This window comes from Typopeltis vanoorti, chromosome 2 (genome assembly GCF_054136105.1).
Source record: "Typopeltis vanoorti isolate ZY-2024b chromosome 2, IOZ_Tvanoo_1.0, whole genome shotgun sequence".
Classification (NCBI taxonomy): domain Eukaryota; kingdom Metazoa; phylum Arthropoda; class Arachnida; order Uropygi; family Thelyphonidae; genus Typopeltis; species Typopeltis vanoorti.
In genome coordinates this window covers 125,851,505-125,871,229 of record NC_143550.1, presented here as the reverse complement: position 1 = coordinate 125,871,229, position 19,725 = coordinate 125,851,505, and the positions used below count along the sequence as shown (strand labels likewise).

At 36.8% G+C, this 19,725-nt stretch overlaps 1 protein-coding gene across 6 annotated transcripts in view; it reads left to right on the top strand.

Moving 5' to 3' along the window:
• Positions 1-19,725, top strand: part of LOC150109418 (basement membrane-specific heparan sulfate proteoglycan core protein-like) — a 1,783,738-nt gene that overhangs the window by 1,597,551 nt on the left and 166,462 nt on the right. For all 6 annotated transcript variants that reach the window (XM_090413063.1, XM_090413041.1, XM_090413033.1 and 3 more), the window contains one exon: positions 13,848-14,030. In XM_090413063.1, coding sequence (XP_090269189.1) covers positions 13,848-14,030 — 183 coding nt within the window. The remainder of the gene's footprint in view (positions 1-13,847; positions 14,031-19,725) is intronic.

Below are 19,725 nucleotides of genomic sequence, written 5' to 3'. Positions count from 1 at the left end.
TTCCATTTTGCACCCGCTTGATGTCAGCTTGAATAAGCCGTTTAAAGATCACTTATGTGAAAAATGGAGAGAATGGATGTCATCTGGTTTGGTGAAGATGGCAAAGGGTGGAATTTTCAGAAGCCTGAGATCACCCTAGTCACCAGCTGGATTAAAGAAGCATGGGATTCAATATCATCTGAAATGATTCAACGCTCATTTCTTAAATGTGGAATAAGTAATTCAATGCATGGATCCGAAGATCACGTCATATACGAAAGCGAGGATGACGCACAACAAAATGGAGAGCATGAAGACGATGACTACAACTGCTACACTGATGACGCAATCCCTCCAGATGAATTTATAAATGAAATGTTTGATGACTCAAAAGATGAAGAAGAATTTAAAGGATTTTGACATTTTGTTTTAAAATAAATATTTCTTTCGTTAATTCGTATTGTATTATTTATAATGTTATGGAACAAGATTAACAGATCGCATTATACGTAGACATGGCATTTTAGGGCTAGTTTTCAAAAAAAATTTCTAGTTCGCATTATACGTGGGTCGCATTATACGTGAAAACATATGGTATTTTGCCTTCTTTCCACTCCTTAGGAACCCTACCCACTGCAAGACTTTCCATGCTGACTTTCATAAAGAATGCCATGTCCATCTCTCCAACACCTTGACCATGACTGCAGTTATACAGACTGGCCTATAGTTGGAGATTTCTCTCTTACAACCATTCTTCTTATGGAGTGGTACTATTTTGCCTTCTTTCCACTCCTTAGGAACCCTACCCACTGCAAGACTTTCATTAAATAACCACAACAAGGGCATAGCCAACTGTGCTACATATTCCTTAAGAATATGTGGTGATATGTCATCCATTCCCGCAGCCTTATTCACATCTAACCCAACCAACATCTGATACACCTCTGTTTCTTTCACTTCCAATTCTCCTAATATTTGCCTCTCTTCTAATATATTGCACCAGCTCATTTATACCAGTACGATATATGCTGATAAAGTGCGCATTCAGCAATTCCACTATATCCATTGCAGCTGTTAGTCTGCTGCCATGATTATCCACCAATTGTATTCTGCCATAATTATTCTTCCTCTTGCTTGCCACGTGGTGGAAAAATTCCCTTGAGTTAACCTTGGCCTGACCAGCCAATCTCCTCTCATACTGTATCTTTTCTTTCTTTGCAATGCTGGTCACCTTTCTAGCCTGCACTTTATACTCTTCATGGATCCGATCACCACGATCAACTGTCTTGTACCTCCTACATAGCAATTTCTTTTCCAAAACACCTTGCTTGATTTCACTGTTCATACGTTTCACTCATACTCTATTTACTCGCTTAACCCTTGGTATGCAGTCATACATTGCTTTTGTCAGATACTGCCTTGTGAGTTTCCATGCATTGTCAACATCTTTTCTGCTTAGTTCATCTACCCAGTATACTGATGCTGACTGACTATAGAGCTTCCTATAATCACCTGCTTTATACTTCCACATGCATCCATTTTTGGCAGTGACCTTTTCTTGTTTCATCACTTCCCAAACAAGTACCTCATGATCACTCTCAATAACTGGTGGTAGTGTGAATACCTTTTATTAACAACTACATCTTTTGAAGTTATCACCAAATCAAAACCATTAAAGTCTCTAATTGCTTCTACCATATACTGCTTAAGATACTTTTCTCTCAGAAATTCCACAAACTCTCTCTCCTTATTCCCATACACTATCTCCTCCTTCCAGTCTGTGTTCCTGTAATTAAAGTCTCCCATCAGGATCACCTTCTTTTTACATGCTCAACTAATTTGCCTAAACATTTTGCAATCAGTATTCTCTGTAATTCCCTGGCCTATAACAGCATCCTATCAGATATACTAACCTGTTTATTTCAACTTTGCACCACACAGATTCAAAATCTGTGCATGCGCTCCCAACTTCCACACTTTGTGGACACAATTCTAGTGATAGTGGTGGCCGTCACTAAATGGCATTGGTGTAGGTGATGAAAGTAGAGAGGGTCGTTATAGTTGGATTGAGTGGTGGAGATGGAGAGTTGTGGAATAGGTGACCTCCCTCGAGTCTTTGGACTTCCTGGAGGTGTCATGTAATAACAACAATAATAATTCCTCTGCAATCATTAACAGCACTTCCCCCTTCTCTTTTCACGTTTCTATCCTTCTGGAAAATTATGTATCCTAATTCTATTCCCGACATCACATCCTCCTCAGACATCCAAGTTTCACATATTACAATTATTTTTGGGAATATTGTCTCAATCAATGCAACAAACTAAGCTCTCTTGTTTCAAATACTCCTTACATGTGTGTATTAACATAACAATCGTTGTGTGTTTGAGGCCATTCTACCAGCACCAACATTCTCTATTCTGGTTACTATACTACATCTCTCTCTCTTTGGTCTGACCACTCCCATTTCCCTGATCCTGACTGTGATTTCCATTCCTACCTGTCTCATCCTCACCTTCATGCATTCCATCTTGTGCTGCTGCAACCACATCATCAACCTCATATCCATCTTCCTCCTGCTATACAATCTGTTGATTTGTACTATTCTGTTCCACATTTCTTCATTCATCAAATCATTTGCTACATTAACTTCTTGATTCTGTGCCTCCTCAAAAAACAATAGCCTTTCTAAATTCCCAACACCAAACCCATTAAAATGTAATCAGTCTGTTTTATTACCATTCCAACTTCCCTTCAAATTCACTCCACATATTTACCTTTGCCTCACACAACTCAGCCATCTTACTATTCATTATGTCTGCTCTCCTTCTCAATTCACTGTTATCATATCTGGCAACATGCCTATGAGTTTCCCAACAACACTATTTTTCTTTATCTGCTGCAACAACTTCCTCAAGTTTCTATCAACATTTTTTTTTTCTCCCCAACTAAGTCATTTGTGACCACGACTACCACTGATTTTGATGCCCGGTATTTCCTTTTCTGCAACGCATCAGTTAATTTCTTCATTGTTGCACCAGGAAAGCATGTTTTGTGCTTTAGTACTTTATTAGTAATCACACCTCTAATGATTGAGTCTCCATACACTGATATGACTATCCTTTGGTTCTTTCTTTTATTATTATTATTTGACACTCCAGGGAGTCCAAGGACTCATCGAGGGAGGGCACCTGCTCAACAACTCTGTCCCTACCATTCAATCACTGACTGACTACACCAATGCCATCTACTGCTGACCACCACTGATATTTCTACAGACAATCACAAACATCTATGCCTAAAGCGGGATTCGAATTTGCAGCCTTTTGGCTGGGGAGTGGATATGCTATCCACTTGGCCAACCAAGCTGGCTGAATTCTGTATATGATTAACTTTCTCCTTATCATCAGCCAATCTCTCCTTTAGTTGCTTAATATCCTCTTCCAGATGTTTCATTTTGCTTTTTATTTTCACTAATTCCTGCCTAAGCTCTTCTGCTATGTTCGGATGTTTGCTCCCATTTCTAATCAATGTAATCTATCCAGACACTTTTCACATACATTAGAACTTTCCTTCTTCTCATTTACCCAAACAGTCACAAATCTTTCGCATTTTTCGGTGCTCACACACACACACACACACACACACACACACACACACACACACACACACACACACACACATATAGCAGTTTTCGTAACACATTTACTGAAAAAAATCCAAAGCAGAGCCAGACTTTTCTACAGTAGCCTTCTGTGCACTGACATATGTTTCTTTATGGATGCCATCTTCAGAACTGAAGCAGTACAACAAACAAGTAGCAAAACATAATATAAACAACAAAATATTTCAGTAACACCACTGAAGGACACCTGTATCCAAACTGAAAAAAATGCAGCACAATTTGCGACAAAAAGTCTCACTATACACTAATTAAAAACTATAGCTATAGTATTCTGTTGATCTCAACTTCGCACCAAACAGCTTCAAAATGTTCACACATATTACTATTTTCCACTTTGACTCTTGAAAGACGCAATACTTCCTCCCCCTCTTCCTCTTCTATTCATCTTTCTATCCTTTTTAAAAATTCTACATCCTACCATATCAAGTCCTGACAGTATATCATCCTTAGTCAACCAAGTTTCACTTATACCAGTTATTTCTGGGCATACCAATTAAATCTATGCTACAAATCAGCTCCTTTATTTCTGATTTATCTACAGAGTCAAAAGCCTTACTATAGTCAAGGAAACAAAGGTAGACATTCTTTTGATATTCCTGTGTTCTTTCTATTATCCATCTCACATTGCCGATCTGATCTCTTGTTCCTCTGCCTTTTCAAAATCCTGCCTATTCATCTGGCATTTCTCTCATCATGAATGGTTCCAGTCTTTTCTGAATGATCATAAGTAAGACTTGCATGAGAAATCAGTGCTATAGTTCTGTAATTTTTGCAATTTCTTGCATCACCTTTCTTCAATAAAGGTATATAAACTGATTTTTTTTCCATTTCCTAGGCCATATAGTTGTGATCCAAATTTGCTGACATAGAGCTGTTAAAATTTTAACTACTGCTTCTCCCAGGGTTTTGAGCAGCTCAATAGTTATTCCATCCCTTCATAGTGCTTTCTTACTGGATAGCTGTTGCAGTGCCCACCTCACTTCACTCTCCAGTGGTACTGGCTCCTGTGTATAATCCTGCTCTTCAAATTTCTCAGTAATTTTGGAGTTCTTTCTGTAAAGGGTTTATACTCTTTCCATCTTTCTTTGATGTCTGCAGCTGCTGTAAGATATCCTTTTCAATATTGTCACCTTGGCACTAAATTTCCCTGTCAGTTCCCTGATCTTTTTGAAAAGATCTCTTGTTTTTCCTTTCTTGTTTTGGTTTTCTATTTGGTGGCATTCCTGGTTAAAGTATTTTCCCTTGTCTCTTCTGGCTTCTCATTGAAACTCTGCATTCAAATGTCGTACTTCCTGCAAATTTCCTGTGGCCTTCATTTCCCTCCTTTCCTGAACAGTTTTGATGGCATCTTCTGACAGCCATTTAAACTTCTTACAAACTGTTGGAATATTCTTCTTTGCTTCTATTTTAATTATATCTTTAATCTCTTATCATAGTTCATCTGGTTCTCTTTCATACAAATTGAGTGTGTTGAATCTGTTCTGTATACTAATATTGTATTCAGCTGGTATGTTTCCAAGATCATATCTGATCGACATTTGTGTTATTTTCAGTTTCCATAATTTCACATGTATTATAACCACTAATAATTCATAGTCTGTTCCACAGTCTGCACCTGAATTGCACTTCTCCATCATCTTTGTCCAAGTATATAGTCAATTTGATTTCTGTATTGTCCATCAGGTGATAGCCATATGTACAATCTTCATTTGTGCTGTTTAAAGCAGGTGTTAGCAATAAACAAAGAATTCTCTGCACAAAACTCAACTAGTCTTTTCCCTGCAGTGTTACGAATACCTAAACCAAAATGAGCTGTTATTCCTTGTTCCTCAATTTCTCCTACTTTTGCATTCCAATCTCCGATAAGTAGCGATAAATTTCGCTTTGGTGTTGCACCTTAGTATACATGCATAATAATTTTCTACTATTTGAGGCCATCCCATGACCACAATCACTGTTTATTCTCGTTTATTCTCTCTACTATAGTGCACTTCTCTCTCTCTCTTCATTTTGACCATCCCCGTTTCCCTAATCCTGACTCTGATTTTCATTCATATTCTTTTCATCCTCACCATTTTGCACTGTATTGCTTTGCCCTGCTATAATCACTTCTTCACCTTGTATCCATCCTCTTCCTGTCCTTCCATTGCCTGCTTCTCAATCTCTCTGACTCTCAGTGGTACCCATTTCTTATGAACACTGTGTACTCTTATAAACAACAATTGCTCCAAATGACCAAAACCAAACCCATTCAAATGCATTCCATCAACTTTGAACCATTCTAACTTCCCATTGAATTCATTCCATACATTTACAAATTGAATGCTCTCCACCTGACATAATTCAGTCATCTTGTCATTCAGTATCATTACTCTCCTTCTCAGTTCACTACTGTTATATCTGGGCAACAAATTAACTTACCACTTTCCTAATGACACTGTTAATCTCGCTTCCTGCAACAACCTCTTCAAATCGCTTTCCATGTTCTTTGTCTCACCATCCAAGTCATTTGTGCCCATCACTACCATTATTTCTGATGCCCATTCCTTCCTTCTATACAAAGCATCTGATATTTGTTTTTTGTACCACCTGTTAAACATGTCTTGTGCACCTGAATTTTTTACTACATCTTTAGTGATTATGCCATCACATAAAGCAAACCTGTCACGTTTAGGTACTTGCTTCTTCTTATTAAGCTTCTTGTCATTTACATCAGTTATTTTCTTCTTTAAACATACAATTTCCTCCTCCATCCATTTAGCCTGACTCTTGATTTTCATTAACTCTTGCCTAAACTCTTCCATGTCACTTCTATTATTGCCATTTCAAGCACTTCCATCCATTTTCTGATTATTCTTAGTAACACTGTTCTCATTTTTGGAATGTGCTAACCTTTCATCGCACTTCTTGCATTCTATAATACATTCCTTTTTATCATTTAATCTAACACTCCATAAATCTTTAATGTTTCTTGATGCATACATCAAACAATTGCTGCATCTTATTCACCCTGAAAAGTCCAGGAAAACTCAGTTTCTGAGTTGAGACCTTCCATGCTGCTGGTGTGTGCTTCTTTGCTGCCACTGCCACCATTTTTATAACATTAACTACCACTTGCACGTTAATCAAAATATAAATAATAATTATATCCAGTGTGGCTATCTCACAAAAACACTATTATACAAATCCACACAATATAATTAAGGAGAAAAAAAAACTTTTCATAAAACCATTGAAATACACTGCTACTTCTTGTTGCGACACTATATGTTAGCAGAAATATGTGAAGAGAAAGGAGTGCAGTTAACGTGTGGGATGAGTTTGAAGGAAGAATTGAACTGTGTAATGGACTGCATTTGAATGGTTTTGGTGCAAGTTGTATAGAGAGACTGCTGCTGGAAGTGAAAATAATGAATGCATAGAATGAATCTGAGCAAGAGAAGCCATGTGAAAGAACAGAATAGTAAAGAAGGAAAGATTCAAGTGGTGCTTATGAATGGAGAAATGGATAAAATGAGAACAAGTGTGCAAGAAAAACAGGAAATGGAGAAACTCAGGCTGAACAAGGGAACACAGTGTGATAAAGGTTGTTGCTCAAAGAGGAAGTGACTGTATGTAGAAGAAGGGAATAGGATGGCCTGTCGATAAGTCACATCTAATAAGTGATATCAGTGAAATTTGTACATAACAATTCATTGCTGAAATGTTTGTATATGAATATAAGAATTATCAGAAACAAGGGAAATGAGATGGTTGCATTTATTGAGTTTATTTACCAAAAAATTGTTGGAAATAAGTGAGGACATTCTTGGATGAGGATGTCATCCTGACACAAATAGAGATGAAGTGTATAATGGTTTTCGTGAAGACAGAAAGAATAAAAAAGGGAGGTGAATGCAAGGAGGATATAGTGGTAGGATTTTGAGGCAGTATGGTGTTGAGAAAGAAGGGTATAGAATGAAATACTTTTTTCAGATGTTGCTATTATAGATCTGGTATCTAGAAAGTATGATCTGCTGAAGAATTTAAAAAAAAAAAAAACTGCCAGAGAAGGGAAAAAAGTTTTATTATACACTAAAAAAAAATACTGGCATACAAGGATATGCTGGAAAGTTGTGATATCACTATGAAGAAACTGAGGTAGAATCTCAATTGAAGTGTTAATCAGAACTTTTCAGCGCCCCCCCCCCCCTTGTATATACTTTATTTTTCTACATTGCCATTTTATTTTGCAATTGACATCCAGGGATTTTTGGTATCGTGGCACCAGCTTCTTCATAACTGTATCAAAAAAAAAAAAAAAAAAAAAAAAAAAAGCAGCCTGCTGCTAGCGAGTTCAACCACTAAGTCATGCTGTTCTTCAGTTTCTCATCTTCAAAGTGATGAAATGGAAGCCACCGCTTCATATGCATTAACAAGAGGTAGTCACTGGGCGTGAGGTTAGGGCTTCAGGGTGGGTGGTCGAAAATATCCCACTAAACTTCTGGATTTGCTGGAATCTCAATTGAAGTATTAATCAGAACTTTTCATCTCCCCCCTTGTATATACTTTATTTTTCTACATTGCCATTTTATGTTGCCATTGACATCCAGGCATTTTTGGTATCGTGGCACCAGCTTCTTCATAACTGTATATAAAAAAAAAAAAAAAAAAAAAGCCTTCTACTAGTGAGTTCAACCACTAAGTCATGCTGTTCTTCAGTTTCTCATCTTCAAAGTGATGAAATGGAAGCCACTGCTTCATATGCATTAACAAGAGGTAGTCACTGGGCATGAGGTTAGGACTTCAGGGTGGGTGGTTGAAAATATCCCACCCAAACTTCTGGATTTGCTGGACAGTTCAAGCTGCAGTGAGAACTGGTGTGTTGTCATGCAAAAGCATGATCACTGACAACAGTATTCCTTGTCTTTTGTTCTGAATTTCTTCAGTGTTTTGTTGCAATATGCATCAGCATTAATTGTGGTTCCTCACTGAAGAAAACCAATAAGCAAACTCCCTTTTCAGTTCCAGATGACAGTATCCATTTTTTTTTTTTTTTGACTAACAGTTACTGTTTGAATTTTTTAGCTTTTGGAGATGATTAATGGCCACTGCATTGATTGTTGTTTTGACTCAACATTTGTGTACAAAATCCATATTTTGTCACTAGTCATGATATTTAAGAAAAAGTTCATTTACTTTATTTTCATAACCTATCTGACACATAGTTTTCTTATATCCCAGCCAGCTATTCTGCCACAATTTCAAAAATGACTAAGCGTGAAACTTACCAGAATTTAGAAGAAAGTTCCATAATTGTGAAAAGACAGTTCTCGTGAATTTTGCTTTCCACCAAATCATTTGTCACCTCACTTTGCCAGCCACTGCACTCTTCATTATGGACATTAGTGCATTCTTCTTTACACAAATGACACCATTGCCTAACTGTATTATCACTCATTATGTTAGGCCCATAACTCTTAAACAGTTGTCTGTGAATTTTTACAGCATTATTATTTTCGGCCAACAAATACGGTATCACTAAGTGAATCTCATTACTAGCAGGATTCTTTATCACAGTACTTATAAGATATTCATAGAAAATAATGAATGAAATGTGACAAAAGTTACATTTCATTCATTATTTTCTATGAATAACTTTCAACAACTAGGTAATGAGCCACACTGGGCTTGTCACCTAGATACCATGCATCACAACCCCTATCCTATATCTTATTTAGTGGTAAATTTGATCCAAAATTTACTATCTGAATGCACCTTGTATAAGCAAATAGGAAAACGGCGATCATTATGGGTGATTTTAATTATGGCAACATAGGCTGGTATGATGAGATAGCAATTGGAAGTAAAGAAAATAAATTTCTTGAGTTTTTGAGAGATAACTTCCTCAGTATATAACAGAGGATGTGCAAAGATTGAAGGTATTAGATTTCATCTCATCAGACGATGCCATTATAAATGAGGTGTCCAATATCCCTCTAGTAGGTGAGAGTGACCATGAAGTGATTACCTGCAAGCCATGTGGGGGAACTTCTGTGAGGAAAAGGTATATTTGGAACTACAAGGCTGTTGATTACAAGAAGCTCAGGAGACGGCTTGTAGCTATTGCATGGAATGAGGAGTTGGAGGAAAGGAGTTCAATGTTGCATTTTGTGATCAACAGCTATCTAGTAAAGACAATGTCTAAATGTATTCCAGGTCAGCTGGATAATTAAATTGTGAAATGGATGAATGAAGAGATTATGCATGCAATACAGAGAACAAAGGCATTATTGAGACATCAGATTAGTGGTAATAATCAGTTTCATGAAGAGTACAAAGAACAGGCAAAGAGGATGATTTGGTTGGTAAGGGTACAAAAAGTGCAGTATGAACAGTAGAGCAACAGTTAGCTAATGAAACTGAAAAACAAAAAATCTTAGGGAATGCTTTTGATATGTAGTCAGCAAAAAAAAAAAAAGAAAAGAAGAATGATTATGGTAGGATGACATTGACTGAAGAAAATGTTATAAGAACAACTCTGCAGAGGATATATTGAAATACAGTAAACCCGTGATTTAACAGACTTTGGATTTAATGGACAAAATTTCTGGTCCGTATGTCATGTGAAAATTAACACCCTGTTAATTTTAAAATGCTTTTAACCAAGATTTGCTTATAATTAAATTAACAGGTTATTTTTTGTTATTAATTTCCTGTTATTTTTAGCAAATTTTGGTGAATAGGCCATCATATGTTGGAAAAACACTGTAGTAATTTAGCTGACATAAATGAGTCACCGCTCATAAAACATGTTCGCTGAATGATTACCTAAACCAAACACCTCAACATCGAATGTTAACTTCACAGCAGAACAGAAGTGTCTAGAATATCCAAAGACAAATAAATAGGAAAAATATTTTGTTTTTATAAAATGAAAATTTTTTTTTTTTTAAGAACGTCATTGGTTTATTTAACAAATTAAAGCTTATTTTCGGAAAAACGTTTGTTTCTTTATTTTGATATAGATCCCACACTTGTTTTTTAGAGTCTAAAAACCACGGTGAGGTTATAAGCAATAATTCATATAGAAAATGTTTCTGTGAAATTAAACTTTTCATAGATACAGTACTTCATTTTAATTACATAAAAGTGTCTACATAAGTAAAAACATGTAAATTAGCTAATTTGTCAATTTTTTAACATACGCATTCGAAAAATGTACTTTATTATATAACGGACTTTTGGATTTAACGGACACCTCCTCGCCCAAATTAGTCTGTTATATTGAGGTGTTACTGTATTTAATGAGCAGTTCATAAATGTCTTTCATCCTTATGAATGTGACATCATGGAGAGTTTGAGACAGTGGATGAGGAGAGACTGACTGTGCAAGTGGAATATGAGAATTGTGCAAACTTAATGTTAATAAGGCTGTGGTGCTTGATGGATATATCATGACATATTTTGAAAGACTGTGCCAGGGAGTTGACATCTGCCATGGCATATTGGTTTAATATGAGTCTCACATTTGGTCAAGTTCCAAAGGAGTTGAAGAAGGGAAGACTGTACTGCTTCATAAGAAAGGTAACAGAACTCTGGCATCAAATTATAGGCAAATCTGCACTTTAGGTGCTGTGGTTAAAGTGTTGGAGGGGCTAGTGAGAAAAAGGATCCAGAATTGGGTTGAGAAGAGTGGTATTATCTTTGATGGACAGCACGGATTTGTTAAAGGGATGTCATGTTTTAGTAATCTGCTTATTTATTACAATGACAGCTTTTTTATTACAATTTATGACAGCTGCATTGGATAATGGATGTAGATACACAGTGGTATATTTAGAATTTGCAAAGGCTTTTGATAGATTACAATAGGATAAGTTGATAGTCAGCTAGAGTAGATTGGGCTGGATATTAGACTAGTGCATTGGATTGGAGATTAGCTCTCTGATAGGTATCAGCAAGTTGCGTGTGGGAGAGCTATATCCCAGAAGGGGAAAGTCATTAGTGGTGTGTGTGCCTCAGGGGTCTATTTTAGGGCTATTGCTGTTTAACCTGTATATTAATGATATTGGGGAGGACTTGAATAGGGATATTTAATTGAAAAGCCAAACGGCTTTTTTTTTTTTTTTTGGCGAAGTTAATTAAATTAAGGGGATAAAAATCCCTTATTATTTTATAACCAGTATGCGAAACTCTAAGATCGAAAACTAGATCTAAGAGTTTCATGCCGAAGAACTATCGGCGAATCCAAGCATAAGTGACCACCTGGTAGTACAACACCAAGGCAACTCAAAGCAAAGGTGGAGATAGCTCCCTCACTATCCTTGATATTTTCTCATAATGTAAAAACATAGCTCCTAGGAGATGTAATACTGCTCTACATTATGAGGAGAGGTCACTACCCAGACCGGTTTCAACCTTTTTTGAGGTCTCATCAGTGAGTAGGTAGACCTGGATGATATCAAAATTTAAGTGAAAAGAGTTGCCTTGAGTTGAGTTTTCTGAGTTGCCTTGGTGTTGTACTACCAGGTGATCACTTACGCTTGGATTCGCTGATAGTTCTTCAGCATGAAACTCTTAGATCGTAGTTTTCGATCTTAGAGTTTTGCATACTGGCTATAAAATAATAAGGGATTTTTATCCCCTTAATTTAATTAACTTCGCCAGAAAAAATAGCCGTTTGGCTTTTCATCTTAGTTATAATATATGGGCACACCTTTCCGGCATTCGTATAGTGAAGGTATGCAAGTTCTTTTCACTTAAACTTTGATCTCATTGTGGTCTACCGACTCACTGATGAGACCTCAAAAAAGATTGAAACTGGTCTGGGTAGTGACCTCTCCTCATAATGTAACACAGCATTACATCTCCTAGGAGCTGTGTTTTTACATTATGATAAAATATCAAGGAGAGTGAGGGAGCTTTCTCCACCTTTGCCTTGAGTTGCCTTGGTGTTGTACCACTAGGTGGTCACTTACACTTGGATTCGCCGATAGTTCTTCGGCATGAAACTCTTAGATCGTAGTTTTTGATCTTAGAGTTTCGCATACTGGCTATAAAATAATAAGGGATTTTTATCTGCTTAATTTAGGGATATTTAATTGTTTGTAGATGATGCAAAGTTGGGAAGAACTATAACAAGTAGAGGAGTTGCTGTTGCTTTACAAGAAGACTTGAACAGACTGAGCGAATAGTCACAGGAGTGGGGATGCCAGTTCAATGTTGCAAGATGTATGGTTTTAAAATTTGGAAAAGAAATATGGGATCTAGAATTTATTCTTGGTGATTATATATTGCTGGAGGGAGGAAATAAAAGATTTTGGAGTGATGGTGGATATGGATCTAAAATGTAGAGGACAAATTGCCAAAACTGCAAGGACAACACATGAATGCTGGCAATAATGCAGAGTACTCTGACTTGACTTGTAGGAGTAAGAAGTTTCTTGTTCCATGTATAATACCTTGATTAGGTTACATACTGATTACTGTGCACAGATTTAGTCATCTAGCTTTTAAGAGGATGAAGAGATATTGGAAAGGGTCTAGAGGCATTTGATTAAGGTAATTTTCTGTCTCTGGAATGATGAGTATGTAGAAATGCTGAGAAGATGCAAATTGCAGAGTCTAGTGGATAAAGAGGAACAGAGGTAATATGATAGAGATGTACAAGTTGCCAAGGGGTGTTATAAGATTAACGTTGAATAGGTGTTTCATAAAATGATGACAGATAGGGGAGAACAAGAGATTATCCCTGAAAGTTATATAAATAAGCAGGGTTTTTTTGTTTTGTTTTTTGCATGAGGATTTGTGAGTGATTGGAATGTGTTGCCTGAGTTGTGTAGAATGATGAGCTGTGTATATGACAAAGCGAACTCCTGTGATGAGTCTTTGATTCCATAAAGGTCTTGGAATAATAATAATGATAGGCAAACTTAGGCATAGAAGTTGTCCTAATGCAAATACCATTAATTGATTGGTAGGCCTGTATAATAATACCTTTTTAAAATTAACCTTAATAAGCATATATATGCTATATATATAAAATTAGTTTGATATCAAAATTGTTCTAATTAATTGCAGCTTTTCAAATTAATAAATGAAAAAAAAGTGATTGTATTTGATTGCATATTATGTATGCTGATGCTGATGCTCAGAATATATGAATATAGTTTCTTTTCACTTACATATTTAATTTAATTAGGTATGTTGCTGTACAATGGACAGAAGGAAGGTGAAAGCGGAGATTTCATATCATTAGGATTAACAGATGGATATGTTGAATTTCGGTTTGAGTTAGGTTCTGGAGCTGCTGTATTACGTAGTCATGATCCAGTTGAAATTAACAAATGGCATACTGTTCACGTGTCACGTGATAAAAAGGATGGTAATTATATTTTTTGTAACATTTGTATATTACTGTAACATAAGCACATATTTTATCCTTATTAGCTGTTTTATCCCACATTATGTTTTGAACATGCTGTGATCCCTTTCCTTCCCAAAATATTTATTACTTTCATTTTCCTCCCTTAAACTATACTGTGTTTGAAATTCTTACATATTTTTAGGAAGAGGATGCAGATATGTAATTTAAGGAATGTATATTATTGGATCATAAATACTGATGAAATCCATATAATATATTTATATACCACATGTGAAAGGTCACAAGACCTGTAGTACATTAGTTCTGTGTGTGGGCAAGAGGAATAGAGGAAAGAAGGAATCTGTTCACATTTTGCTTGAACAGCTGGGGGTTATAATCTTTGGGGAAGGCAGAATGGGGGGGGGACTGTTCCAAAGGACAGAAGCATGTGAAGTTGGTTCGGTGAGTTTCAAGATGGACTGTAAAAGGGTGTTAGTCAGCAGTGGCTCTTGTTTTAATGATTTTGGAGGAGAATGGAGGAATAATAGTGGCCAGTTCAGCAGAGCACTGTTCATGAAAGTATCTTTATTTACCGAAGAGGCACAAGGCAGAAACTGAAAGTCTGTGAGAGAGGGATTGAAGTGGGTATGTATGAGAGAGGGATCATTAGTTAGCTGGACTGCCTTTTCTGGATAGAATCAAGCAATCTTAGAGAGTATTTTGAAGCACCACCTCAAATATGGAAGCAATATTCCATCACTGGATGGATTTGGGCTTTGTATAGAGTTAGAACGTGTGAAGTAGTGTGTCTTGTGCAAAAAAGTACAAGTTTTTTGGTAGCTGGGGAAGCTATAGTTGAAATGTGGTTATACTGCCAAAAAACTTTTTTGCACAAGACACACTATCTCACAGAGGTGAAGGTCTGTCCAAGTAGAGAAATCTGATCATGTTTGGATACCTGGGTGTGGAAGTTGCACCCAACAGCTTTGTAAGGGACCAGACGGAGCATTTGGGCAGGATGTGAGTTTCTAATTTGTTAATTTGAGTACTTGTTAATTCTTTTAACTATTGCAAGTTGTAGTGTGGGCAGCTGGAGTTTTGGTCTTGAGTCATTCGTGGTAAGCAGAGGTTTTTTCTTTTAAAGCATTGGCACACTTTTTTAAGAACTGAAGCTTGGACGGTGGATGAGAATTTGGAGCGGAATAAGGGTGAAAGCCTTCATTACTGAGAGGATGATTTCTATTATTCAGTCTGAGCAGGTGTTTGGATCAGAAGAAATGAAGCAGTAGTTGAACCATGAGAAGGAGGAATAAGTCATGGAAGTCCTCCCAGTTGGCACCCCCCTGTGGTGCCAAAGGACACAGGACTGTGAACTAGTGAGTGAAGGTTGTTCTGTGGCAAAAGAAATCTTAGTTACCAAGAGGAGAAATGACAACCACAGTATCCTTGGAAGGGGAGCTTATTAGGAAGAGGACAAGTGTGTTGGCAAATTTGAGGGGGTTGTCAGGTATTTTGGTATGAAAATTGATGATCTGAGATAAGTCTTTGGTGATGGCAAACACCTCAGCATCCCTGCCTGCTTGGTCACTGAAACTGGAGAAGGGGAGCCAATGTGAGTCGTGGACATTGAAGTTCCCACAAAGGATGAACTCGCTATTGGGTATTTCAATTGCAGAAAGTCGAGCTTTAGAGAGGGAGATAGTTTAAAAGGTCAGAGTGGTTGACAGAGTTTGGAGAGCATATGAAAATGGCAGGTTGATTTGGTAGAAGAATTTTGAGCCAAAGCAGATCAAGCAGTTGGGATTCAAGGTTGTGCAGTCTCTAGCATGATATGTCAATTCTGATGAATGCACAAGTGCTGCCATTATGGCAGCATTCAAAAGAATTAATTCAATTGAATCCAGTTAGCCATCCAACTTAATCAATCATTCAAAAGAATGATTCATTCAATTGGATGACTATCGTGGTTTCAATCTTGTCTGACATGAAGATACTTTATATAATCTTTTCAACAGATGATGTGTAAACTTATCTCATACTGAGGTATGCAGATGTTTCTTCTGGAAATTAATTCATTCCAACAGAGTATATGCTTTGGAATGTACAGTAATCCCCCGATTAGTGCGTCATTTTTTTTCGATACCCAAATTCGATTAATGCGCTTGTAAAATTCGATTAGAGCACCCATATACATCTTAAAAATAAATGTTACAGATTTTAAAAATTTTCTATCTATACATTTTTATGGCTAACTATTTTAAAAAATCGCTCACCAGAATGAAATAATTTAGTTACCGATTTAAAACATTTTACAAAATTATTTTTAATGGCATACTACACTACTTCCATGTACACTATGTTCCAAATTTTTACTGCAAAAATTTGTCTGCTATGGTACGCCCACAGATTCGAGACCCTTTGACACTTCTGCGCATGTCACAAAAAGGAGAATCCATTCCGATAATAGGGTAATCAATCCGTCTTCTGGGGTGAGTTGTTTATTATTACACGTCGGAAAATTAACTTCTCTTTTATGATCATTGTAGTTTTTAAAGTGGTAACTATTTTGCTTGTTGGGAAATTTTATCTATAAAGCATGTGATTTCGCGTGTTGGCGACCAATTCGTACATCCTTCATTTCTTTCTCCCCTTCAATGATAACGTCCAAGAGTCAATTAAATCTCATTCTGAAGAATTGAGTGATTCCGACCTGCTAAATTTAGATGCACAGCAGGATGATCCCAAAGAATATGAAGAAAATTTAAGCACTGATAGTCAGCCAAAAGAGATTTCACAGAAACAATTTGAAAATTTTTTCGTGCAATCGAAGTTTTTAAGCACCAGAGTAGAAGAGGCAATAGGGCCATACCGTTGGTTGTATGAAAAAAAGAAACAAAATGCCTGCCAAACTACGTTAGCTCAATTCTTTGTTAAGAAGCAGAATAATAAATTTATATTCTGAATATGTTTTATTGTCTTTCAGCTTCGTGGTTTTCCTTTAACTAGGCCCTGAGACATACCTTAATCCTTTTATAAAAATAATTAAGGTTCCAAAAAGAAATTTGAGGAATGAATTATACTTTTTCCCATAGGTTATTATATTTGATTAGTGCATTTTCAATTAATGCGCCTGTTTTAAAGAACACATTAGCACACTAATCAAGGGATTGCTATTAGGAACACAACTTCATATGCAGAACATTTGTCAAAAGTATTATTTAAAATTTATATTAAAAAAAAATTGCATCTTTTTTGTTTTAAATTCTGAATTTGCCATTTTATTATTATTAACATCTGACCTCCATGGAGTCAGAAACTCATGTGCGCACGCACATACATGCAGCTCATCTAACTGAAACTGATTCAATGTGTCCATATTTACAACATACTGAAGCAGTACATTCCACTCTTCATGCAAAGAACCTTTCCTCACTCTTCTGCTCGTATCCTCCATATACAGTTTCCAGGGATGTCCTCTTGTTCTATCCCCCTCTCCCATTCTATGAAAAAATGCTTCCATGTCAACCTGATAACTTCTGACCAACTTAAGTCTCAATCATATCATCCCTCCTCCTATTCACGAGGCCTTGCAATTTACATTCTTTCAATTTGTCTTCATACTTCACATTTCATGGACCACCTTTGTGAATCTTCTCTAGACCCTTTCTAGCATATCTTCATCATTTATGAAACCCCGGGTGACCAAATCTGTGCACAACAATCCATATAAGGCCTGATCAAGGCCTTATATACAATGGAATCACAACCTCTTTATTTTTGCACATCAAAGTCCTCTGCATCATTGTCATTATCAGATGTGATGTCTTCACACCTTGTGCAATATGGCCCTGAATTTCAAGTCCCTGTCCACCACTATTCCGAGATCTCATCTGCTCCACTTCCTTTAAATTTTCCCCACCAACTTATTTACTTACTTCAAGCTCTTTTACTCACCCTGTCTTTCATAACTCTCAAGGATGGTGCTTTGTTCCCCTTGTTTTGGTTCTTTTCCCCTGTTCTACCATATAAAAAATCTCCCTGGTCTCAGTCTACTAATAACCTTCAACAATTTAAATGTCTCAAGCATATCCTTCCCCTTTGTCTTCTATCTGAACTCAGACTGCTGAGTTCACTGAACACTGCAGTCTGCATGCCCTCAGTCTATCCTCATAATCAAGATTGTACAGTCTGGATACCATTTTTGTTATTCATCTCTGCACACTCTCCAAGGTTACTTCATACCCTTCAAATCCCAGTGACTAGATCTGAGTATACAGAAATCCAGATGTGAGCTGATCAAAGCATTTATGCAATGGGATCACTACCCTTTCCTCTCATGGTGAATGAGGACCTCCTCAATATTGCAGTATTTCTCTGAGAGATGTCTTCATAACTTTGTAATATTAACTTAATAAATAACTAGTTTTAACTTGTAGACATTTTTTATTAACATTAGATAATTCTCTGACATGCTTCACTATCTGACAGCATCTTCAAGAAGTTATTTTACATAAATACAAAATAACAAAAAAATCAAATATTTTCCAGCAGTCTTTATTTCTAGAAAGTGAACACCAGGATAATAGTTTAATCAGGTGTATCATTAGACATATTATGCAGTCTCTGCATTGTCGGATCAACTCTCAATCTGATTGCTTACACAAGAGAGGTTTTGAATTATGACACACATATTAATTAATGACTTCCAAATGTCATAAAGGATCGGTCCTTGGTTTCTATTTAGTTGCTTTTTTGAGCATACATTCTCACAAGACACCTTGAACAATCTGTCAAAGTAAATTTCTTCTGAGTACTGCATGGATAGGCTGGCCAATTTCCCATGTGATGTTCTCTGAGGATGTGAGCTGCAAGTCAGCTTTTTTCTTCCCTTTTATTTACAACATTGCTTACGTGTTCTTTTTTACAGATTTCAAAACTTCTCCCAGTGTTGGACTTGCATACACCTTTCCACAAGAACACAGAATCTTGTATATATCAGAAGCTTATTATTATTACCCAAGACCTCATGGAGTCAAAGACTCATCTGGGAGGTCCTTTTATCACACACACGGCTCATCATACCGTGCTTTGAACACATTCAAACTCCCTGCAGACACCACACTCTCAGGCAAGGCATTCCAATCATTTACAACTCTGCATGAAAAAAAAAACCTGCCTCTCACTCCCTTACTCACACCTTCTTTATACAGTTTCCAGGGATGACCTCTGGTTCTCCCCTGATCTCCTACTATTTTCTATAGAACTTCTCCAGCATTGATCCTATAACAACCCCTTACCAACTTCTAGGTCTCTATCATATCTCCTCTTTTCCTCCTGTCCACCAGACTCTGCAAATTGCATCTCCTAAATCTTTCCTCATACTCTACATTCCAGAGGTCAGAAACTACCTTAGTCAGTCTCCTTTGGACCCTTTCCAACATCTTTTCATCCTTCTAAAAACCAGGTGACCAAATCTGGGCACAATAGTCCATGTGTGGCCTAATCGAAGCCTTATACAAGAGAACAAAGATCTCCCTACTTCTACACGTCAGTGTCCTCCATATCATTCTCAGAAGCCTTTGTGTCTTCATAAGTTTGGCTATGTGTCCCCTAAATTTCAGATCCTTATCCACTATCACCAACAGATCTCTTATTTTTTCCACCTCCAACAATGTTTCCTCACCAAGCATAAATTCTGCATCCCATCTTTGTT